Below are 26,658 nucleotides of genomic sequence, written 5' to 3'. Positions count from 1 at the left end.
ATGCCATCATACAGGAGAATGATGCTACTTCAAGTATTGTTAACGTCAATGTTCCTTACACCCATATTTTTTGAATTATTAATTGGAAATTCTACATGCCAAAAATATGAAGTAGTAAAATTAAATTAATCCAGACTGATGACATAAGCTCTCCTCAGAAAACTGCATTCCACATGTGGATGCTAAATAATCTTCCATTATTTGATGGCTACAGAATTAATCGACAGTTTCTCAGAGCTTAAGCATTTCACAAGCTCACAATGAAAACACTTACTGGGCTCTTTATCAAGCAAAGAATTACGGAAAAAACTATAAAGATCTGGCCCTTATATTCAGTAGGTTATAATATACAACAGATCCATGAATGGTAGAAAGAGCAAACTGGAAGAACAAACCAAATCATAGAACAGTGAATTACTTATGTTCTATGCAGCCACGGTGGCCCAAGGAGGAAAAAGGAATTAGAATCTCATATATTGTGATTAACATTAAAAGATTTGATTTCCACATTTAAACAAGTCAGGGTAAGAAATAGATCACTCTGATTTAGAAAAACCTCAGGAAGGGGGTGCCTGGGTGGCTCAGTGGGGTTAAGCATCTGACTCTTGATTTTGGCTCAGGTCATGATCTCAGGGTGGTGGGACTGACTCCACACTGGGCTCTGTGCTTAGCGGGGAGCTCTCCCTCTGCCCCTTCCCCTGCTCCTGTGCGTGTGCTCCCTCCTGCCCTCCAATAAATAAATTTTTAAGAAAAAAAAGCTTCAGGAAGAATGTGACATTTTAGAAACTACCGGAACAATCTGAGGGGCAGATAAAATGCAGCTTGTACCAGACTGTAGCAATGCTTTGGAGACAGCAGGAATGGTCTGCACAGGAAGCAAAGGCTTGGAGTGAGAATGCTTGCTAAGGCAAGTGAGGGAACTGTAGCCTTCCACGTCATCAAGGGCCTGTAACCTACTACTCCATCCGCTAGAATACGAAAACTCAAAGTCTTCGAGTAGTTCACACTAAAGTGCGTGGCGATTTGACTACCACGATTCTCTACAGATGTCGGTCAAACTGACAACTGGACGACTCTATCATGCTACCTTTAAATGACCTTATACCCTTAACAAAGCCAAACTAAGTTCTCTTTCTGAAGCTATGGTCCCTTTTAACCTTGGGGTCAACCCAGTGATGTGTTCTCTTCTGCCATCCCAGGGAGCTTCTAGGCATGCTGGCAGTCTCAGGGACCATCAGGAAATAAACCGTGGAGGCAGGATTCAATGTGCTTTTAATATTAAAAAGCCAGAATGTTGGACTTTGCAAAATATAGTTGCTTTTCTGGGCACACAGATTAGCAATTTATAAGTAGGTCCTTTGCTCCTCTAAAGTAATTTACTATTTTGTTTATAGTTTAGTTATTCTTGACATCCAATGAAAGGATGGACAACTGAAACCAATCAATAACTCACACAGCAGCCTTATTTGATAGCTCCAAGGTTGCTTCTATTGACTTCCGTTATAAAGCTGAAAATTTACCCCACGGCAGAGTCCGCATTTAACTTCTTGTTCCAAAGACACATGCCACCCTGCCCAAAAGGTATAAATCAGCTTAGTTGCCAGAGTCATGACTAATTTTTAACAACACTGCAGCAACTTTGGATCTTACAGCTCAACAAATGCAGTGACTGGCTCAGCCTCAAAGAATTGGAATGTGTCGGACTTCAAGTGGAAGTCTTAATATCTGAGAAGTGTGCCTGACTTAGTTGCTAAAGAGGCTGCTGGCCTGACAGTCTCAGACATGGACAGTCAACCAAAAAGTCCACCAGAGCATAAGAAACTGTCTGATGAGGTCAAGCATGAAAACAGGAGCTAGGAGGCTTTCATTTACACTTACAGGAATGTAAATCAAAATTTGTGAGAGGCATATTGAAATCCAGCATAGATTCCTTTTTTGTTTCCATTGTGGAAGATACGCCTGCTTACACAAAACTGACAGGAGGCTGAGAGCCGGGATTTTCCTTAATGTTAGAGAACAAGTCAGTGGCAATTGTCACTCCTGTGTGCTATCAGGGAACCCACCTATAAAAACCCATTTACCAGTCCGTCTTCCTCAAGACGGGAAACTCTTTCTCTTATATTCCAACCAGACCCTAGCAAAGAAAACAAAAACAAAAACAAACAAACAGACTTTTTTGCCAGTACAATGAATGAGAGTGCCCGGCTCACCCTTGCCACACATTTCTCCCCTTCTGAACCAGCACTTTGGGTATGGCCCCCCACTAATGAAAATCTAGGATGTTATACATTACTGGAAATCTATCATTTCACTTAATGGTCTAGATTTTTCTTTTTCAAAACAGTTTGAATATTTAGGAGGAAATGGCTAATATAAAATCCAACAGAGGGGCGGCCCAGGGGGCTCAGTGGTTTAGCGCCACCTTTGGTCCAGGGCCTGACCCTGGAGACCCGGGATCAAGTCCCACGTTGGGCTCCCTGCATGAAGCCTGCTTCTCCCTTTGCCTGTGTCTCTGCCTCTCTCTGTGTGTGTGTCTCTCATGAATAAATAAATAAAATCTTAAAAAAAAAAAAAAATCCAACAGAAAAATGCTTACTGGTTTGAAAGGCAGTGAAATATATGTGCTCAATTCATTCATTCAGGAGAAGTAGGTAATGAATGACTAAAAACATAACATTCCTGTTTTTAGTAAATTGCCCTATCAGTATATTTTGGTTTTGAAACCCTAAAAAAGATAAGAAGTCAGTTAAATCAAAATTTAGGATAAAAATGAGCTCCAAGTGCCTCATTTTTAGTGTCTGCAAGGGGACATTAACCCTTTAATGGCCAGAAGTTTCCAAATCATTCTCGCAGAAAATTACCATAGACCAGGATGCTACGTATCCAGCCCTAGGGACTGCTGACACTCTAGCAGTAAAAAAAGACCTGAAACAGTGCTTATAACATGGCTAGAACTTTTAAAAATGCAATTTCATTTAATCCTTACAAAAAAATCTAGTTAGTGCTATTGTCATCCTCATTGCAACAGATGAGAAAACAGGCACACAGAAATTAAATAAACTCTCGAAAGTTAAGCAGCTCATTAGTGGCAGAACCATGACTCAAAACCAAGTACTCGTGCTGGCTGTACAGTCTTAAGTAAATCCATGATGTGTTATGCTGCCTTTCCTACAGAATCCTCTATACATAGTGTACACACTGAATGACAAGTAGGGAGTCCACTTGTACATATGTAGAATAATCCATCAGAAAAGCTATTTGTTATGACATAAAATCCAGGTCTACCTAAAGAGAGAAAACACCCCAAAGCAATCTTAGGTTTTTAAGATGGTAAACTTACTGAGCACACTGACCTCTTCTCATTCCTCAAATTTTACTAACAGGATAGAAAATTTTAAAGAAAATAAACCATAAGTACAAGACAACAGGCAAAAATGATGTCAGATAAAAATGTTCCCATGGGGAAAACAGTGGAATAATCACAACTAAAAACCCAAATAAAATAGGTCTGCTACAGAGACGAAAACTATTCCTTCTGATGAAACAAAGTGCAGAAGTGGAAATCTGAGTTAAAAAGTATACAGAGTAGGGATCCCTGGGTGGCGCAGCGGTTTGGCACCTGCCTTTGGCCCAGGGTGCGATCCTGGAGACCCGGGATCAAATCCCACGTTGGGCTCCCGGTGCATGGAGCCTGCTTCTCCCTCTGCCTGTGTCTCTGCCTCTCTCTCTCTCTCTCTCTCTCTCTCTCTCTGTGACTATCATAAATAAATAAAAATTTAAAAAAAAAGTATACAGAGTAGGTTTCTGGGGTTATCACCAGGATGACTTACTAAACGACGGCCTACAGCACCTGTGCAGCACAACAGTTTGCTCTCAACAGGCGAGGCTATCTACAAGCATGGGTCTCGGGGCAGAGTGGAGTCTATGTCTGGGCCTTCCCAAAAGACACGATAGAAAAAACAGTGACGATATCCCTACCAAGGACTTCAATATAGTCAAGTGCTGCGCACTTACAGTGAAAATTTCCTATGGTAATCATGGGGACCCCAGCTTGCTCCTCACCCTCCAGACTCTGAGCTGCTTGCTTGTAAGCATGCCCAGCCCTGCAGAGCCCTGTAGGGAGCCCTTGCCATTAGGAAGGAGGCTTACTACAGAAATAGTACAATAATACTTCTGAGGAAACAGACTCATTTTGTTTACCTAAAAACACCTGGAGATTGAATGTGAGGGGATGGAGAAACATTTATTATGCAATGGATGTTACAAAAGCAAGCCGGAGTAGCCATACTTATATCAGACAAACTAGATTTTAAACCAAAGAGTGTAACAAGAGGGGAGGAAGAGCATTATATCATGATAAAGGGGTCTATCCAACAAGAAGATCTAACAATTATAAATATATCCCCAACTTGGGAACACCAAAACATAAAACTTTTGAGGAAACTCAGTATAATTAACCCTACCCTGTATTTGTAAATATGCCTGGATCACCAAGGATCAAAACCTACAATTCAAAGAGCTAAGATAAAAGGAAAGGAGTCGAAGTTAACAGAAAAATTTGACACTAAAATTCTAACAAGTTCTTAGTTATCTGTACCAATGGAGGATTTGAAGAACAAGAACACTCAGAACTACTTATAGCTGGCCCTATGAATGTTTTCTGATTTCTACCACAGACTGGCTACCCAGAGAAGATTCCACGTAGATGGATAGTAAAATAAACTTTTATTCTCTAAGGATATATGCACAGAGACCAAATTCTGGCCCTATCTCTAAGTCCAAAATTTATGCAGCCTCGGGCAAATTACTACTGGTCTTAGTTTTCCTATATATTAGGTAGGGACAATGTCTTTTGATCCTATCTGCCTCAAAAAGATAGATTAACAAAAGAAAAACGGTATATTTTTAAAAATTCTTGAAAATTATAAAGCACTATACAAATGCAAGGCGATGCTGTTAACTGAAGACAAGGCTGCATCCTGGGGAGCAAATGGAATCCAGCTTTAGCTGAAAAGTTTGCTATGGAAGGTCCACATATAGTCAAGTGGCATGGCTCTATTACCTAAGATAGGCTCATTTACAGTCCATAGTTGTTGACTACTCGGGGTAGTCAGAATAATGCCATATTATCTTCTTCAGGAGAAGCTGAGAAAAAGGCCTTTGCTGTTGACAACTGATAAAGAACACACTCCGAATTTTGCACTCTGGAGTAAAACTCCTGAATAAACATGGTTAGGACTTAGAGAGTTCAATCCAAGGAACCAGAGAAATACTGCCAGGAATTCAGTCTTTTGATGGTACTGCTCACCAAGAAATGATCTCATATGCAGCTCCAAACAGACTTCTGTAAGTCTGACAGACAGCTCTGGCAATCCGGTTTAAGTACTACTCTAAATATACGTCTATTAAAGAACCTCAGAGTTCCAAATGGTGGGCCAAGCAACAAGTCCAGCCTGTAGTCAAGACAAAACCTGGTAAAACACATTTACAATAACTAGTACAAGAGTGATGGTGAATAGCCACTGCTAAACTGGAATGACAAGATATCTAATACTTAAAAATGATATGCGCATAAACCTCAAGATAGAAGAAAATGTTTCATCATACTTCGAGTTTTTTTTGTTTTGTTTTGTTTTTAATTTTATTTATTTGGCAGAGAGAGCAAGCACAAGCAGGAGGCATGGCAGAGGGAAAGGGAGAAGCAGGCTCCTTGCAGAGCAGGGAGTCAGACATGGGGCTCAAACCCAGGACCCTGGGATCATGACCTAAGCTGAAGGCAGACACTTAACCTACTGAGCCACCTAGGTGCCCAAGTTGAGGTTTTAACAGGGTTCTTCATAAATGTTAAGTTCTTTAAGATTTGTTTTCCACTAAAAGAAGAGAGAGCAACCAAATATCTCAATATCTTGCTTGGATGGATTTGTATCAATCATGAAATCTAAATTTATGAAACAATTGGGAAAATTTAAACACCAAGTGAATGGGTTATTATTATTATTTTTTAAAGATTTTATTTATTTATGAGACAGAGAGAGAGAGAGAGTCAGAGACACAGGCAAAGGGAGAAGCAGGCTCCATGCACGGAGCCTGATGTGGGACACGATCCCGGGACTCCAGGATCAAACCCTGGGCTGAAGGCAGCACTAAACTGCCGAGCCACCCAGGCTGCTGGATGGGTTATTTTTAAGAAACAAAAGTGGTATCTTTTATCTTTAAATACACATATCTTTTGGAGATACATAATAAAGTGTCTGCTGGTGAAATGGTAAGATGTCTAGGAATTACATCAAAACAACATGGGGAAGTAGGATGGAGTATAGATGAAAGAAGACTGGCCATGTGCCAATAAAACTGCTAAAGGTAGGTACTGGATTCATGGGGGTGATTATACTATTCACTTCTGTACAGAGGTGAAATTCTCACAATAAATTGCTTTAAGTGTACAAATGAAAGGTGACTCATTCTTACCTCTGCTAGAATCTTTGACTACAATGTCAGAGATTTCAAACAGCTTCAGAGGAAGGGGCATCTTCCGATTTGCAGCGATGGTCTTTAGGAGGCCAGGAAGAAGGGTAGTGCGTGCCACCTACAGGAGAAGACACGAAATTGCACTGACCAAATAACCCAAGCGGACTTGGTTCTAAGACAAGGCCGAAAGAATTCAGCTTCACAGTAATAGGACTCCTTTGGAAAATGCAATGTATAAATATCCAAATCATTTATAATTTTCAATTCCAAGACGAAAACTGAAAATACCCTGGCGTCCAAAGTTACAAAATGAAAAATCATAAAATGTGATCAAAAACTGAGAAAATATTATAAATACAGTGCCAGTAGCTAGGATCAGTTATCTTGGCATCATCTTTAAAATTAAAAGTTAGCTTTTAAGATTGCAAATATATAAATTTTCATATCCTGTTTTATCTTATAAATTAAAGGGGATTATAAGAAATACAAGCATTCAAATAGATTAAATATAAATTAATCAAATCCTTAAAAACCATGACCAGGGAAAATGTAAATGCAATTAAAATATAACAATGAGAAAAGAGAACACAAATATGTAAGCACTAAAGAAATAAGGCAGCCACTAAGGGCAAGCTGTGCCTATGGTGTTCAGCTTAGTACCCAAAGAAATATACTTCTAAAAACAAAAAGAAAAAAGAAAAAAAGAAAAACCTTCCCTGCTTCTGTCTTAAATAAATTTCTCACTCTAAGCTACAGGAGATAAGTCAGCTTTCAACACACCATGTTCCCAGAAGAGATTTATGAGCAGTGATAAGGCATCATCGTTAAGATCCTGGGCTCATAGCAGACACCAGCACCACTACACCCTTTGCCCAGACTACTCCATGAGCTTAAGCTGGTGTCCCTGCTTCCACTCCTGGCATCTTATGGCCTGTTTTCCACACAGTGATCCTTTAAAGCCTACATCAGATGAAACCCCATGCTCAAAAATCCAACAGCTTTCCATCAAATTCTGAATAAAATCCATGCCCTGCATTAGGTCCTACCTGAATCTGGCCCTGGCTACCTTTCCACCCTCCATACCTGCTGCTCCCCACAGGCTTACAGTGTTTCAGCCACGCTCTGCAAAGCAGCGTTCCACCTCAGACCTACACACCCCCTCCCTTCTATAGCATACATTCTTCCCCTGGATTCACATGTGGTGGTCTTACTTTCTTCAGGTTTCTGGCCAATAGGTCCCCACAGAAGGCTGCTCTGACCACCTAGGCTAAAACAGCAGCCCTTCCTAGATCATACAGGCATAACAGGAAGCCCCTACACAGACACTCTGGTAGAATGTGTGTCTATGGAAAGAGAACACCTTTCCGATCTGGTCCCTCTACCACCTGCTGCTACTGGTCTTCAACTCTATTATTTCGTAAATAACACTCCCATTCACAGCTGGAGAGAAAGTGCTCAAACCACTTATACAAATGAAACTACAATGTTAAAAGAAGGCTTAACTTACTGGAATATAAATAAGCTATCTTAGTAAATAGGTTTTCCTAGTGTTCCCCACCCCCCCATTTGATAAATCAGCCTTACTTGCTTGTTTAAAAACTCACAGCAATACAAAAAATTACATCTGAATCCAATCATGATTCTAGATCTACCCACCAATTTACTATAAACATCGGGACCACTGGAATGTATTTAACAAAATCCTAACTGTAGGAACTACAAGACAAATGACTCAGTTTCTTCAATGAAGAAAGCACAAAGAAGACAGACACACAGATAGAGGGGACAATCTGTAGATTAAAAGAGACTTAAGCACATCAATTTTGACTTGGGATTCAAATGAAGTTCATACAAACTATTTAAAAAATTGAGATAACCGGGAAAATTTGAACAATGACTGGACATTTAAGAATATTAAGGAATACTACTGCTAATTTGGGGGAATGTGATAATATTCTATATTTTTTATCATTATAATAAAAATTTGTATCTTTTAACTGACATTTTTCTTTTCATCCATTCTCTAACATATCTGTCAGAAAATAGCCCCAAATTAAGAATTATGCAAAAGAAAGAATGGGCTTAGGCAATAAACTGAGTTACAAGCCCATAAACAACCTTACGTTTAACCATAAATAAACAGAAACCTGTTAGCCACATTAGTAATGGTAGGACATACCTACTAGAAAAGCAGGAGGGAAATACAGAATCTGTCTAGTCTAAAAGATGGGCTCATCTAACGATTTTATGCAAAAGTATTGATTCTGAAAGTGTATTAAACTATAGCTATTTATAGTATATTTAATGTGTTTCTGATTTTCCTTCCACTTGGATATAACAGAATACAGGATGTAAACCCTACAGAACATTACCACATTTTAAGAACTCTATCAGGCTTGATAAATGAAACTGGGTAAAAAAGGAAAATTTGGAATCAACTCAAAAATTCAGTAAGATTTACTGAAAAATCCATCTACCAAATGGATTTGAGTGTCTCTTATTGAAAAGAACCCCATGAGCATCTTTCAAGAGCAGTAGAAAAGCTAGTGGACCTTATTATCGCAATCCTTAAAATTGGCATAAGAATTCTTCCGAGTTCTGACCCTGAATACAGAGAAATAATTTATGTACTTGATGAATATTATCAGTTATTTCTTTTAACTAGTATTCTAGCCTAAATCTACCACATTAGTGAGGAGATTGAATCTAACTTTTAAAATTCCAAATTTTAACATTTTCAGAGCTTGAAAATTTTTTTAGAACTTACTAAGACTCCATCCCCTACGTTTACAGATGTGAAAAATCAAGATTCATAGAAACTATCTCAAGTCAGAGTTCACATATTATAAAAGCATTTATTTTCTTGAAAGCATTTCCTCCCAATTCTAAGATTCCCCTTGAATCTAAGCCAGGGTTAAAGAAAATCATAAAGAATTGCATGTGTAAGAAAAAGAGAATGAGAGCAGACCAGTATGAAAGACAGGAGATGGTTTGAAGTCCTTCATGAACAAAGACATTATAAACTATAAGAACAGCACTTAAAAGCAATTTCCTAATGTAGTAATGTATCATTTAACATTTAGAGTATTCTCACTGAAATATTCCTGAACTCCATGTGAAACTGCCATTGAACTAGTGGATTACTGTGAAAAAAATGGAGGCAGTATAGTCAAGAACTGAGGAAGCAACTAATTTCAAGGTAAATGACTTAATGGAGATGCTAGGAAAGGGTTGCTGACTCATTTATTACAAAATGGGTAGAAAAGATGAAATCTGAAAATAGTACTAAAATCAACTGATTTGAAGTGAATGAAATGGAAAGTTCAGACAAAGGGCTAGATAGCACAAAGGAAGCAAAACACAACTGTAAACCAATCAAGAAAAGATTAAAAAGTGTTAAGAATTCATCAACATGGGGTACCTGGGTTAAATGTCCCATTCTTGGTTTCAGCTCAGGTCATGACCTCAAAGGACCTAGGATAGAGCCCCAGTCAGGCTCCTTGCTCAGCAGGGAGTCTGCTTGTCCCTCTCCCTCTGCGCCTCCCCCCTATATTTGCTTTTTCTCACTTGTGCACACATGCTCTCTAATAAAATCTTTAAAAAAAATTTTTAATTGGGTGCCTGGTGGCTCAGTCAGTTAAGCGTCTGCCTTTGGCTCAAGTCATGATCTCAGGCTCCCTGCTCCGTGGAGAGCCTGCTTCTCCCTTCCCCGTCCCCTGCTTGTGCTCTCTCTCATCCTATCTCTCTCAAATAAATATTCTTAATTAAAAAAAAATTTAGGGGCACCTGGGTGACTCAATTAAGAATCTGCCGGCTCAGGTCATGACCTCAAGGTCCTGGGACTGAGCCCCATATCAGACTCTGCTTCTCCTTCTTCCCCTGCTCATGCATGCACACTCTAATAAAATAAAATCTTAAAACAAAACAAAAAACCTAACTCCGCTCCTTCCCGATGTGCTAATAATTTAAAAAAAAAAAAAAAATCTTTGAAGTCTTTAAAAACAAAATCCATCAACAAAGTTATGTAAGAACTATATTCTTATCCAAGAAGAGATTTTTTAAAAAGCTCTAAGATTGTCATCTTAAGTATAACTTATGTACTGCCTCTCAGTATTTACCCAAATTCTTACCTACTTAAAATTCTCACCTGAAATTCAGCCGTTTTAGGATTACTAATGTGGACTGCCTTTGTTGCAGAGATGTCCAAACCAAGTTTATCAGCAATATCTTCTTGGGAGCACTAAGAAGTACATGCAACATAAAGAAAAACAATGACTGAACTTAATATACAAAGTATTTAATGCTGTAAGTCAATTTATAATCTCATAATAATGTAGATTCTTTATATAAAGAATAATAAATACATCAACTAATTCAGGGCCACTGCAGATCTAATTTAACATGAACTGTTCTCTTATAAGGAGTTCCACCTATGATAGAGAGGCAAGGGAAGTTTTTCATATGTTGATGGCACAACTGTATTTGGGCCCTTCGTAAGCTAGCCTTCCATTTACCTTTCCAGTCTAGTCTCTTACAATTAGCAACCCATTCTCTGAATCTTACACTCTTCCTTACTTTCACCAGAAATGCCTTCTCCACCCTACCCACTCCCATCCCCCAAGGTCTACTGCTTCCATAAAAATATTCCGAATGACTCCTGTCAAACTGTCTCCCCCCTTGGTGTTCCTATGGCTTTGATTACCGCGATAAGCCCTGCTAAATCCATACTGACTTGTGGTAGAATGGTAAACTCAAGTGGCCCGAATTCTGCCCAATGTTCTTTCTACTTGATCGTTTAACTTCTTTGCATAGGGGCTTGATAAAGCTCTGAGCAAAAAACTCCTAACCTGTTCACACTCCAAAAAGAGAAAGATATCTGTCACACTAAAAAACCAGGATGACAGACAGAATTATGAAAATAAAACCATTAGATGCATCACATCTAATAAATGAGTTAACAAGATAATGCAAATAAAGTACCTGGCACAAACCGTGCTCAAAAAATATTGAGGATTAATAAATTACTAAGAATAATCACATTTTTTTTTGAATAATCACATATTAATGCTAACTGCTGCAAAAGGAGTTTAAAACTTAACATAGGGATCCCTGGGTGGCGCAGCGGTTTGGCGCCTGCCTTTGGCCCAGGGCGCGATCCTGGAGACCCGGGATCGAATCCCACGTCGGGCTCCCGGTGCATGGAGCCTGCTTCTCCCTCTGCCTGTGTGCACCTCTGCCTCTCTCTCTCTCTCTCTCTCTGTGCGACTATCATAAATAAATAAAAATTTAAAAAAAAAAAAAAAACTTAACATAAAAACTGATATACCATATTACTAAATGATTTTCCAACATTAGGGGATATTGCCTATTGTGCTATTCTACAAAGTGGCCTTCAAGGACTAGTTTGTTTTTCCTAGCGTGCGCGCGCGCGCGCACACACACACACACGGGATTAGATTTTATGTCAAAGCCCATTCTAATGATTCCTGCTGAGCTCTCTTGGGAAGGATACTGAAGCTGCATCCAGGCAGAGCAGACAAGAGCTCTCTGATCTGTCAGGCTGCAGAGGTGGAGAATGGTGGCAGACCCGCTGGAAATAATCAGATTTTCTCCCCAGCATGGAGGAGTTTTTATTACAAGATATAATGTGATTAATTAGGAAGTGCAATTTAAATAATGCAATCTATTCTCAAGCAGAACTAGTACTGTGTATGTAAAAGAAGTGTTCCACAAACTCACGGCAATGTGGGGTATCTGAGTGGCCTCATACTCCATGATGACAATGGAGGACAAGGGACAGATTAGAAGCAGCGTGAAATCAAGGTGACCTAAAGTGGCAGGAGCTAGCAAAAAACATTTTTAAATATTTTTAAATGTTAAAGTGTTTCTTTTAAAGTGTTAGAATATAATAGGTCAGTGAAGCCCATGATTTTTATAAATATTCTTATACTAAGGCTATAAGTAAATATTTAGCTTTAAAAGTGAGTTAATTTAAAATATTACAACTAGTATGCAGACATAGTAAAAATCACGATGAGATAACAACTACTTGTATTTGGAAAATAAAGGGCTACATTTTAGAAACAGCTCTGTTTCTCTCCTACAAGACTAGATATGAGGCTCAGAGATACAGAAATTTCAACATAAGATCTAAGTAAGAAAACTGTAACATGTAATGTAATGACATATTTGAACCTCTAGCACCCACTACTCCTTTTCCCCATGGTGATAATGTGTTGAGATGACTTCGGACAGCCGGACAGACGGTTTCTGGTACTGCTTGTGGACAGCTCAGCCACAAGCCTTAGGCACACACAGGCCTGGCCCAGAGTCCCTGGCCCACAGCAGACTGGCCGTAAGGAATGGGACAGGCTACCTACATCACCTGCTGTGTAAGATAGGAACACGTTCTGCAGGGTGCTGCAGGGAGATGGAATCACATGCATGAAGCCCTGGACAGAGGATAAATTCTCCCTGCAGAGCAGCCACAGTCAGGCAGAGTATATGCACATGGGGCCACATGGTCACAAAATCAAAACTCACTACTTATATAAAAGGGCAGGGAGGTACACACGCCAGCCAATGTGAACAGCAGTTAGTTCTGGGGAGGAAAATAGGGTTGGAATCTGAGGGGAAATGGAGGGGACCGATCATGGGTTACTCTACATGGTTCTGTACAGGTTGAATCCTTTCAAATTAATCCTATGCTACTTAGTTCTTAAAAATGAAACACATTTCTCAGTACTATTTTCTCTATTTCATTGATGTTCACAACTCTGCATATACATACGAACGACATGGTACTAAGAACCAAGCACACACTGGCTGAGACAACAGAAAAGCACTGCTCTAAAAGCCAAAAGGCTAGGACTCCAGTCCTGGTCCTCGTGCTGTCCGTGTACACTTCATTAGGTACTTCTCCTGTTGACCTCAGGCTTCCTTACTCCTACTCATGCCTGGCATACAACAGATGCTCCATAAATGCGGAATAAAGGACTGCTGAATCAAAAACATGACAACCCTGAACTAGAAGATCTCAAAGGTCCTTCCGAGGTTAGCACCCTATGAATTACAAATGCTCAATCAAGGGAGAGAAGGTGCATCTCCTTTCCAACTGCCCTCTCCCCACAAACTGGTAGTAATGTAATGCCCACCACCGCGTTCCCTGTAAATCTAAGATAGAGAAGTCTGTCTGGAGTTGAGTTGGAGGGAGAAAATGGAGTCGTTCTGCTTGGTTTTTTTTTTTTTTTGCCCTACATCATTACGCTGACACCTACTTGAACACTCCAGAACAACACGTCGACTCCTCACAAATGCTCAGTACGAGAAGAGGAAACTATAAATGGCACAGGCGTTTTATTCTTTTCAAATGGTCAATCTGGTGGGGGAAGGACATTTCCTTCTACTTTGTAATAAAATTCATTTCCTGATTTAGGCCTTTTATGTCAGCTTTCCAACTCAAAGCAAATGTCATGAACATGTTCAAAGACAAAGAAGTTTAATGTGGAACAGTCCACAACCCTTAACTAGGGCGGCATCTAGTGGGCACAGACACAACCAAATTAAGGCTAAAAATTCCAACTTCATCAATTTGGTTATGAAATTTATTATGAATCCAATACTTGACACTTCCTTAAGAGTACAAAATACACTGTTATCTGTCATTTAAGACTTTTGACCTTCATGATTTTTTTGTGACTAAAAAAGGAAACACTAAAAAAAATAAAAATAAAAATAAAATAAAAAATAAATAAAAAAGGAAACACTTCTTCACTAGAAACTACAATCTCAAGTAAAACAAGTTATTCTTCTAGAACCTGGAAAATTTTAGCAATCTATATGTTGTAAAGTCATAAGGAACCAGAGTACAACAACTCAGAGATTCTGTGTCAACAATCAGCTGCACAAACAGCACAGGAGACCTACCAGAGCAAAGGTCAGCGCTTCCGTGAATCCAGCAGCTGCCATGTCCTGTCTTAAGAGTTCTGTGAGTTTATTAAGAGGAAACTGAAAAAAAAAAAAAAAAAGATATTAAACTTTATGCTTTATGCCACCTCAATGAAATTTCCTGTAACAAAAGGTTCATACAGAACATGTCATTAAAAGGCAAACCCCCTTCCATCCTTACTGATACTGCTGGTACACCACCCCTCTCTGCCTACCTCCCCACTACCCCGATTCTCCCTCCTATACAGATGGCACAACCCCCCACTTGACCTCTCCCCCACCAAACTACTTCTGCCTTCAGGCCAAGTTCGGAACATGAATTTCCCCAGTTCAAGATTCAAAAGGGCTCCAAACTTGAAACCTGTCTTTCTTCAAGTACTAGTCATCACAGGTTTTGAACTTACTCTAATCCACACCGGGCATCTGTTTTGTATCCTCTCCATAGCGAATGGCTCTTCATAGCAGAGCACGTCCAAATACTACTTAATTCCTATGTGCTGTTTTTCTGGAAGCCTTCCTGGCATTCAATAATCAGTTTCTAACAATAAGGAGTATTTATTTAAGGGTGCAATCTTACTTGATTAGCTATGGTGTAGGTTTTCGGGAGAGTCATCTGAATGTTGTTATAACCATAAGCAATAGCTGCATCTTCTACGATATCACAGGCATGGATAATGTCAGCTCTGGTTGGAGGGATTTCAATCTCAATCTGATTCCCATCACCTATTACTTCTGACTTTAAATACATCCTGGTTAGAAGCTTGGCAATATTTTCTGGAGTTTCTCTGAAACAGGAATGTACAATCCATAAATTTCACTGGATTACTTAAAATGTGCTTATATCTTATTTTAAAATATTCCATTATCTGAAATATCATCTTTCTTTCTAAGTTCCATGAGATATCAGATACCCTAACAGATGATTTATTATCATTTACTCTGAAAAGATATCAAAATCCTAAGCATTCTTTCCGGATAAATTAAAGTGTTGTACATACTTTATTCTTGAATTCTCTCCAAGAATAAATGTTTGCAAACATACCTGATTCCAACTTTTTTGTTAATTAGATCAGCTCTCACTATTTCCTTTCGGTAAGCCAGTTCCTTTAAAAAGAAAAAGTTTGAGAAGCTTTCATGAGTCCCTGTCAGCTACAGTGTTAGACTAACTTTACCTCATCTTATGGCAGTTTCACTGCCTTCCCAAAAAACTGTTGTTAGAGACACTAAAAATAAATATTTATGTTTCAAAACATTACAGAGGAATAAATCTGCTACCACAGGTTCATAATGGAACATTCTATTTGCTAGACAACTGGAACTGCTCAGAAATAGAAAATGCCAAACACTTTTCTCTCAGATGGCCAGTCACCATTCTCTGCAGTAAAACCCTGGGGCATTATGTCATTTCTAAGATGTTTATAAATCCTAAGGCTTTTTCAGTCTCCTCTCAAGCAAGCAGGTTTCAGGACCAAGAAACAATAATTCAGATATCACCATGTACTATCAAAAAAAAAAAATCACCATTATACTAAGTCCAAGTGTTACAAAGAAATTCCTTTCTTATCATTCATCCAGGTGGGGGAATGTGACCAGGCCCCCAGACAGTCCTAGTGATCATCAATCTGGTCCAGGGGATGGTAGGACTGGGAGCAGCTCATAAATCAGTACTCATTCTCTTTCAAACAGTATATAACCTTACCATGTTAGGTAGGAACAAACATGTATAAACCCCAGGCTTTTCAGCACCTCTGCAAACATATCTATGAATGTTTATCATTAACTTACTCTCAAAAGAATAACTACCACTGGCAAAAAGGCTATAAATCTAAAACCCTGATCGGACTCAAGTCCAATAAGCCTTGCCACTCAAAATGCAATTCTGAAGCAGAAGTTATCATCACAACTCGAGAGCCTCTTAGAAATGCAGGCTCTAGGGCCCTGGTAGCAGTGACACAAGACCTACTGAACCCTGAATGGAGGGTTATCAAGATCCTGAGGTGCTGTGACAACACACTACGGCTTAAAAAGCATAAAACTCGATGCTAATGATGGCAACAGAAACTTTTACAAGCAGTTACATGAACAGTACGAGACACCTTCAAGATAATCTTAACCCAGACAACAGATACTATTAGATTCCTTATCAGTGAAGCGGGAATAGTAAAGTTTTAGATGAATAACTATTCCTAGATCACAACAATCGTAAGCTGCTGGACCCTGCTGCTACTATATTCCCAGTGCTTACAAAAATGCTTGGCAGATAATAAGTACTCAGTATATAGTTAATAAATAAATGCATCAAGTAACAAATGAACAAATTAATGAATTAACAACTTCAGGAGCCTAATTCCGAAGCTCGCACCATTAACCATTGGTCTCTCTGACTACCTACCCCTTATCTCCTCTGGTCCTCTTATTCCAAACTCCATTATTTTATATGCAATAACAGAAGATTAGGAAAGAACTATCAAAGTATTTAGAAAAAATATGCTATTTCATGTGAGGAAGAATCAGTTCCTCAGAGGATCATTCTATTCTGGGAGGACAATCTGAAAAGAGCAATTCTAATCTACATTCAAAAGGAAATAAATTAACAAATAACACTGATACGGTAACTCCTTTTCAGAAATCCCACTATTTCAAATTTACGAAAGCTCTTTATAATTCAAATGATTTCAAGGACTTACCTACTTGAGAAAAATGAACCAAATTTTAAGGTATCTCTTTCCTCCCCCAAGTACCTATTTCACTTTTACTAACACTTGACAATTCCTCATATTAAAAAGAAAAAAACTTTTCTCAAATCAGACATCATTTTAAAATTGACTAAAAAGCTATCTCTGGCCAAACCAACTATTGCTGTGGTAGATCATATAGATGGCCACATTCTTCCCTTCTCTGCTGTACCCATGGCCTCACAATAGGACACTTCAGGTCTTGGCATTTAGAAAAGGGAGTCTATTTCACCCCCCACTTGAATCTAGCAAAATGGCCAAGGCCAACAGGACACCTTAAAAATACTTAAGCACTGGACTTGCTCTCATGCTGTTGGGAATCCTGCAACCACCATCATACAATGAAAACCAAGCTAGCCTGCTGGATGACAGACACTTGTGACTCCAAGGCTAAGGAGACTTGTGAGAGTAGAGGCTAGCCTATCAAATGGATGATTACACAGGAACAAGCCCAGGAGAGGTTGGCCAAGGCACACTAGAGCAGAAAAACTACCCAGCTGATCAACAGAATCATGATAAATCACTGCTGTTTTACATTACTAAGTCTTGAGATATCAGTTTATTACATGACAAAAGCTAATAGGCACTACAAAATTTTTAAAATCTGAGACTGCCCATAATTTCAGTTAAGTTTTCTAAAGTTACAGACTTATTTTGAATTATGATCAATATTCCAGAATAAAATATGAAGCTAAATGCTCATGTTTTCAGGAAGAGAAAGGTTTTGATCTTGGCAGGCTTTATCAACTTCAGAAAAAAAATTTTTTTTTTTCCAGAAACTATTTAAACAGTAGAAACGATTCCAGGCTATGAGTCACTTAAGTGACAGGAATAGTGAAAAATCTAAAGAGTTTGAAGAATGGCCTCACTGAATCATAACCACAACTAAATGACTAATACAGTCATGTGTTGGAATAGCCATCTTTATATTAATAAAATCATCTTAGAAGAAAAAAAACAGATTAAGAATGTTTTTGTTTTACCAAGATTCCATGTCTTAAAAATAATTGTGCTTACTACTTAGTCCTGTTAATACATCTGGAATTATTAGTTACAGTGATGGCCTTCAGCAACTGTTAATTCAAGTATCAACAGACTAATTAGATGCGGAGGGCTGAGTAATCTTAAAAGTGATGAGACTATAAATTACCCATTTAACTAGTTAATAAAAGAATAAATCAGAACCTGCACCCAATGTTCATAGCAATAATGTCCACAATAGCCAAACTATGGAAAGAGCCCAGATTCATTGAAAAATGGATAAAGAAGATGTGGTATATGGTGCGTGTGTGTATACACATATACACATGTATACACACACATACACATACAATGTACTCATCAAAAAAAATCTTAAAAAAAAATCTTGCCATTTGCAATTACATGGATAGAACTGAAGGGTGTCATTCTAAATGCAAGTAAGTCAATCAAAGACAATTATATGATCTCACTCATATTTGGAATTTAGAAACGAAACAGGATCACAGGGGAAGGGAAGGAAAAATAAAATGAAATCAGAGAGAAAGAGACAAAGCACAGATATTCTTAATCATAAGAAACAAACTGAGGGTTGGAGTGGAAGGAGGTAGGGGGATGGGTAACTGGGTGACAGGCATTAAGTGGGAACCTGGGTGGCTCGGTGGTTGAGCATCTGCCTTTAACTCAGGGCGTGATCCTGGGGTCCTGGGACTAAGTCCCACATTGGGCTCCCCATAGGGAGCCTGCTTCTCCCTCTGCCAGTGTCTCTTACCAAAAAAAGGAGGGAACCTGATGTAACGAGTACTGGGTGTTATATAAGACTGATGAATCACTGAACTCTACCTCTGAAACTAATAATATCCTGTATATTAATTGAATTTAAGTTAAAAAAGTAAAAGTAAAATAAAAAGAATGTATCAGAGAAATTATGGCCACCTAATGCAGTAGTATAGTGGAGCATGTTGGGAGGTGAGCCCAGACTATCACCTCACTCCACCACTTAATAGTAATAGGCAAGCTACTGAACATCTCAAGATCTCTATCTCCATCTGGGAAAGGGCCGAAGAGAACATTCACCTTCATAGGGTGACAGGATTAAATCCATTTAATGCACATAGTATAGTGCCTGGGCATGTGGGTGGATGGATGGACAGACATGTAATGAGCACTCTATAACCATCATTATTACTAGTATTATCAAATCTTAAATACTTACTGGAAAGGTATAGGATTTTCCATTAGGAAAAACTACCTCAGCTGCTTCAACCCTTTAAAAAAAAAGTCAGAAATAAAATATTTTTTAAAAAAGGAGCTACAAATTCTAGAAATGTGTATGGTTAATAAGTCTCTCACTTGTTCTACAACAGTAACTTCAACATATTCAATCTATTCACGTTCCAACACTGCTGTCTGGATTAATCCTCTTAAATACACCACCACCCAGTATAGTGTCCAACCCACTATGGCTCCCATAGCTCTTGAGGCAGTGCACATCTGACATTTACTTCTCAGTGCTGCAAAGCATGCATCCTCTATGTGCTCCCTGCCAACACGGATACACATGTTCCAGGCTTTACCAGGGTGGTATGTTACACCATGAAAGCTGGACTACACAACCACTAACAGGCAATTCAATTTAAAACACAGACCCTGCCAATTTCAGTCCTGGGCTCTGTAGCGATATGGCTATTTTGAATTTTAATTAACATTCTGGAATAAACTATGATGCTGATACACAGCAAGGACCATTTAATTAAATATTTTAATTAAAAAATAAGCTTTGGAAAAAAATACAGGAATCCTACAGATACATATGGGATATATACTTCCCTACTTTTGTTTAACTGTTTGTTGTCTGTCTTTCCATGTTTACATCCTCAAATCCAATGATCCTTAAACACAGCTTAAACTTCATTGCCTCCATGATGTCTGCCCAGGTGCAATAACTGATCCAGCTAGCAATAACTTGCCCTTACAGCCACAATATTACTGAAACTTTTTAAAGTAGTTCTCACATTTTATTTTAAATAGTTATGCATAGACCTTAGCCCCCCAAAGAGACGATATGGTTCTAGTCACAGGAGCTGCATTTTTCATCTTTATATTTAGTTCAAGGTCTTAGTGCTTTGCCTTCAGAACAGGCTTCATTCAATAAAACCGTTGAATAAACTTACATAAACTGATTCTCACAATATTCACTGAACATGGTGACAATAACATCAAGAACTATTTTTGCCTGCAAAAAAAGAAAAAGATATTGTAATCTAAAAATACATTCTCTTCACTCAGATGAAGTGAAAATTTAGTCCTCAAACATCTAAAAATGATGCATATATGTATGTGTTCAAAGAAAAAAAAAAGGAAGTGGAATAAAAACTTGTGAGCTAAAGTAGGCCTAGCCTTATCTTCAGGTGGTCTGCATTTATTCGGTTCTCTGAGAGTTAACAATCCATGACTGAAACAAATCATTTACTTCCTCTGGCCCTCTCCCTTGGGTTCACCAAGTTTCAAGAGAGACAAATGGCCAACACACACACACACACACACACACACACACACACACACACACCCCTTATCAATCTTCTAGATCTCTACAGCCAGTTACCAGGCTCCTGGCTCAACCAGTAGTTGAGTAAACTGACTTTGGGTAAGTTCCTTACCACACCTTTGTACCGCATCTTTATTTGTTAAGTGGAGATTATAAAAGTTTCTAAAGCTCATTTGGTTATTATGAGGATTAAATGTATTAATACATGAGCAATGCCTAGCACATTTAAGAGTTGTATAGATTAAAATTTTAAATTGAAGAAATATTCTTAGGAAAAAAACACAGTAACCTTATTGGGATATATCTAGGCTTTACTTTTATATATACACTTCACTATTTAAAGATAAGCTTCAGGGAAAGTATCTAAGGTCTGTTAATATAGGACTTTTTAAAAAAAATTATAAATAGTATAAGCTATATTTCTAGTATTTCTGAAGGTAAATAGGGCCATAAAAGTTACAATGGCGTCCAATCCTGTAAGACATACTGAATGCCATTTATGGCCCTATTTCTATAGGCCAGCCTTCTCCTGCCATTCAAGCTTATCTTATTAATTTGCTTGACTGCCACCTCACCCTATGCCTTGTTATCTGAAAAGAATCTTATGCTGTTAAAAAGTTTCATAGCAATCCAATCCAGTTACTAAAAGTGAGTGAACTAGTATTTTACATATTGTTGAGCTCGTGTGCACAAACCCTTTATCAATTTTGCTAAGTAAAACTTCTTTACAGGCCGTTTCATTTTTAAAAACTTATTACTAAGTACACACAGGTATCAAATTACTCAGCATTTAAATTAAGCCCACTGAGATAAAAAAATTTATACAGCACTTATTCCATTCTCAGTCTTACAGTTAGGTATTAGCTGATTTCTCCCACTAGAGTAAGTTCCTTGACATGAAGAAACATGTAACTCATTAAGTCACAGCACTGGAAAGACAGGAGGTGCTCATTAAAGATTTATTCATTAAATGAATACACCATAACCAGGGAACAAAATATCTGTATCTTCCTAATTTTTTAAATCCTGAAATACATTCCCACTTACAAAATAAACACTTTAAAGTTCAGCCATCTAGTCTTGGCCCTGAACTAAAATGTCCTGTCTGGCAGTACAAACATAGAATTAGAAATTTACCTTAGTGAAGTCAGTTCCTGTGCATTCAATGAATACATTTCTAGTATTTACAGTTATTTTGGAATGATTTCCTGTAACAAACACAACACAACAAAACAATCAGTTTCAGAAATGTAGGTGCACTAAAAAGACCCCCAAAACAGAGAAACTACTTTTTCACTTAGAGTACAGTAAACAGACAACTCAGAGGTAAGGTGATAATGCAATATTTAAGTCCCCACTGCAATCAGGAGAATAGAGAGAAAATAGTAACAAGACTTTACTGCATTCAGTGTGTCAGAGCTGCTCTGTCCAGCCCTACACAGGTTTTCTCATCTCTTCTCCACCACAACCCTATGATAGAGCTGTAGGCACGACTAAGATTCAGAGCTTTAGCTTATTGACCTGATCACATGGTCTATTAAGCAATAAGGCTACGACCTGGGTCTGGATACTCTGAAGCTCAGGTTCTAAAGCTCTGTAACAGCTAGAGTTCAACCTCAAGGAGGAAGAGACTCCTCCCATTGTGAATCATCTCACTTCCAGGAGGGTCAACATCTAGGACTATGACATCCTTAAATTTTGTATGTACATCCAAGTTGCCTCCTCAAAAGGGTCTTCACAAAGAAGGTAAGAGAGTGAAATTCTGTTTAAAAGTTTTAACTATAAAACAGCAGGCAAGGCAGAATTTGAACCTAACCAAGTGAGTCATGGGCTAAAACCAAAATATCAACACTCTTTGGAGGAATATAACAATCTAGAGACTGGCACCAGTAAACATCTCTGTGCTTATGATGAAAACTTATACATTTAAAAGTTACATAAAAATCACCTGTAAAATGTTGAAAAGAACTATTACACTAAAACCTACAAAAACCAGAGATCGCAGATTAAGATTTGATTGAGCAGGTCTAGAGTTCTATAGAAATGGTGAAGGATAAGAGAAAAAACAAAACAAAAAAAACCCTGATGCTTAAATAACTCACCATTGATGACTGGAGGCATTGAAAGGACAACACCATTGCTATCATAGATAACTGGGTATAGAGGTTTATTTTCAATGATATGTAAATAATGTTTAAGGTGGTTGTCAGTCTGAAAAAAATTAAGACAATCAATGTACTTCTAATGCTAGTTTATATACTTATCTAGTACAAAAAATAGGGGGTAAGTCAGAAAAACAATAGAACAGTCCCATATTACAGACAGCCCTACATTTGTAAGATTTTCTAAATATTTCAATATCCTTGTATACCTCATCTCCTACTAGGGAGATATGAGAACACAGCCAAATCGCTTTCCAAGAGTGAAAATAGATTTGCACTGGTAAGCCTGAATCATCTCAAGCAATACACAAACCATCACAAAACTGTTTACATAAATAGGAAGAAATCAGTGGGCAACTCAGGCCAAAGATAAAAGCTACTTTTTCTGAATGATACTGACTTATTTTTTAAGCACCATTAAGTAACTTTGGAATCATTTTAACTCCCGGAATCTAAAATGCTAAATAGTAGGAAGTAAACACATCATAATACTGTTTCCCACAAAAATCTACTTAAATTTTCTTCTTTAATTATACCAAAATATGAATATAATGTGGCATGTTCTACTTCAGTGGTTCTCAATTCCAGCTGTACATTAAAATCATTCAAGAGGTTAAAAAAGTAATAAAACTATGCCCAGGCCCCACTCTACATCAAATGAATCAGTAGCTCTTGACTGGAGCATAGAAATTGTTTTTAAAAAGTACTCATTTACATCTCCCAAATTCCAAGACTTGACTTTGAAAGAATTTTCTTGATTTATGGAGTGCTATTTGCATAACATAGAAAAAACAATCGGGATCCCTGGGTGGCGCAGCGGTTTGGCGCCTGCCTTTGGCCCAGGGCGCGATCCTGAAGACCCGGGATCGAATCCCACATCAGGCTCCCAGTGCATGGAGCCTGCTTCTCCCTCTGCCTGTGTCTCTGCCTCTCTCTCTTTCTCTCTCTGTGACTATCATAAATAAATAAAAATTAAAAAAAAAAAAATTTAAAAAAAAAAAGAAAAAACAATCTACCTTGTATATGTTCATCAGTTCACAGGCTGTATACTCCTTGGTCTTATTTAGAGGCTTGAATTTGATATCTGAAGGTCGCTTTGCAGTATATGTAAAAGGGCCTGACAAAGTGTCCAAATCATGGGTACCAATAGCAACCAAGGCTCTTTTCCTAAATGTTGAAGGAAAAAAAAAAAGTTTTGGATATTCGAAAACAAATTCTAGAGCTCAAAGACCTAGGTTTCTTATTGACATTTCCCTATAGTAGCCTATTACTTTAAAGCAAACTCAGAAGAGTATGATGAACAAATTCCCATAGCATTGAAAGTAATGAGAAATTCTAAAGCTAATTAAAACACATTATTTCAGTAGCTACAGTAAATTCCTTGCCACTATGCTTTCCCAAGTACTGTGTTAATTAGGACATTTTCCAAGTGAACAACCCCTTTTTCTTTTAACCCATTTTCTCTAAGGGTCCTCAAGTAAACAAATGTTTTGTTAGAATAAACTACTAAATTGCTGTTTTTTGGGTTTTGTATATTTTCCTAAATTTTCTGTCACAAAGCTGTATTACCTTAATCATGGAAAAAAAATTAAGAACTGTGAATTACACTTAAAACTTAATATGTAAGGGAAGTTCAAAAGCTATTAAGTTCATTCTTTCTAGTTTATGCAGAAAGGACTTAAGGTAATTTTAGGTACTTACAGCAAGTTAATATTAGGAGAAAAAGAAAAAAATAGGGATATAAAATAGAGCCAGGAACAATGTTAATACTAAAGCAGAATCTTTTAAAGGCCTATAGCTTTAGCACAGAGAGTCACAAATTTGGCTCTAAGATTTCTAAGACAAAAAAAAAAAAAAAAAAAAAAAAAAACCTCGGTCAGAAATTATGGGTTTTCTTAAAATTTTATAAATTATGACATTAAGATTTCTTGGAATTAGCTTTTGGTGTATGTACAAATATATTTGCTTATCTATGCATAAGTACATATATACACCAAATAGATAAAATGCATTAGTAATCAAGGATTTTATTAAAGTCCATATTACATGAGTTATGAAATAGTTTTCAAAATCTGTAAAGAATAAATCTTGGTCATCCTTCAAGACTGGTAACAAAAACCTTAATAAATATGGGTAACTCAACAAAAAAACAAAAAAAACCTGTTAGCAAGCACAAAAGCAGCACTACTTTACTCAATGAGTTATGTGCTCTCAGAAGATTACAACTCCAGAAACAGCAAAGGTTGAAATATAGAGTGTGGTAAATTTAGATACCAAACTCTAGATACCATTGTTTATTTATTTTTTTTTTAATTTTTTTTTGATACCATTGTTTAGATACAATTGACAAATCCACGAATATGAAGGTCTGTGTTTTGTCTTGTTTTTTAAGACAGTAACAGTCCCTTAATTCTAAAACAGTATTCCCATAAACGATCACTAAATCTCAATTTCAAACCAATCATAAAAATAAATTTGAGATGAATCAAAGAGCTATGTATTTTGAAAAGCAAGAGACAAACATACATATACTTACAGAAGGAACCAAAAAATTATTCAAAGAAAATATAGGACAACAATGTGTAAAACTGGAGGATATCCCTTGACATGACACATAAGAGTCATAGGAAGACTGATAAATGGGACTATCCAAATTGAAAACTTTGGGGGCACCGGGGTGGTTCAGTCAGTTAAGCATCTGCATTCAGCTCAGGTCATGATTTCAGGGTCCTGGGATTAAGCCCCACATGGAGCTCCCTGCTCGGCAGGTAGTCTGCTTCCCGCTCTCCCTCTGCCTCCATCTCCCTGTTGGTACTCTCTCTCAAATAAATAAAATCTTAAAAAAAAAAAAAAGAAAGCTTTATATACCCAAAGACTGCAAGAGTCAAAACAAACTGAGAAAACACTTGTAATTTATGGATAGAAAAGGGTTAATATCTCAGACATATGAAAATACAAAAACTAAAAATAAGTTAGAAATCAAGATTTTACCTATTGTACTGGCAAAAATTTTAAAGTCTAACTGTGAAAAGGCAGGAGGAAGCTGAAAGAATTGAGTAGAACACTTAGCTGCTGCCAACTGCAGAGTTCCTACCTAGCCAAGTGTTTCGAGTTTGAGTCTAGCTAAGTATTCAAGAGTCTTTGCCTGAAAGACAAAACCACTCCTCAGAGAGAAAATCAAGAGCCTTATCCATAACATTCTGGTACCCCTCATGTCCAAAAAGCAGTGGACATGAGGGGTACCCAGCTGGCCCAGTCAGAAGAGTATGCAACTGGGGCGCCTGGGTGGCTCAGCAGTTGAGCATCTGCCTTCAGCTCAGGTCCTGGGATCAAGTCCCACAGGGAGCCTGCTTCTTCCTCTGCCTACATCTCTGCCTCTCTGTCTCTCATGAATAAATAAATAAAATCTCGGGATCCCTGGGTGGCGCAGCGGTTTGGCACCTGCCTTTGGCCCGGGGCGCGATCCTGGAAACCCGGGATCGAATCCCACTTCGGGCTCCCTGCATGGAGCCTGCTTCTCCCTCTGCCTGTGTCTCTGCCTCTCTGTCTCTCTCTGTGTGACTATCATGAATAAATAAATAAAATCTTTAAAATAAATAAATAAATAAATAAAATCTTAAAAAAAGTATACAACTTTTGGTCTCAGGGTCGTGAGTCTGAGCCCCACGTTGGGTGTAGCGATTCCTTAAATAAACTTAAAAAAAAAAAAAAAAGCAGTGGACATGAGAACAGAAATGTGACAAAACCAGTCTATAAAAATCAATGCTAAGATGACCCAGATTTTCAAATCACCATATAAATTTTAAAGTTCCTACCATAA

General features: G+C 37.9%; 1 protein-coding gene across 3 annotated transcripts in view; it reads right to left on the bottom strand.

The window, feature by feature from the left end:
* Positions 1–26,658, bottom strand: part of FARSB (phenylalanyl-tRNA synthetase subunit beta) — a 68,540-nt gene that overhangs the window by 26,590 nt on the left and 15,292 nt on the right. For all 3 annotated transcript variants that reach the window (XM_077884997.1, XM_077884996.1, XM_077884998.1), the window contains 10 exons: positions 23,855–24,005; positions 22,779–22,887; positions 21,814–21,884; positions 20,303–20,364; positions 19,345–19,396; positions 15,458–15,519; positions 14,993–15,200; positions 14,395–14,475; positions 10,616–10,708; positions 6,469–6,586 (listed from right to left, as the gene is read on the bottom strand). In XM_077884997.1, coding sequence (XP_077741123.1) covers positions 6,469–6,586; positions 10,616–10,708; positions 14,395–14,475; positions 14,993–15,200; positions 15,458–15,519; positions 19,345–19,396; positions 20,303–20,364; positions 21,814–21,884; positions 22,779–22,887; positions 23,855–24,005 — 1,007 coding nt within the window. The remainder of the gene's footprint in view (positions 1–6,468; positions 6,587–10,615; positions 10,709–14,394; positions 14,476–14,992; positions 15,201–15,457; positions 15,520–19,344; positions 19,397–20,302; positions 20,365–21,813; positions 21,885–22,778; positions 22,888–23,854; positions 24,006–26,658) is intronic.

Source organism: Canis aureus, chromosome 36 (assembly GCF_053574225.1).
Source record: "Canis aureus isolate CA01 chromosome 36, VMU_Caureus_v.1.0, whole genome shotgun sequence".
Lineage (NCBI taxonomy): Eukaryota > Metazoa > Chordata > Mammalia > Carnivora > Canidae > Canis > Canis aureus.
The sequence above is the reverse complement of the archived record's forward strand: the minus strand, read 5'-3'. Positions and strand labels throughout refer to the sequence as shown.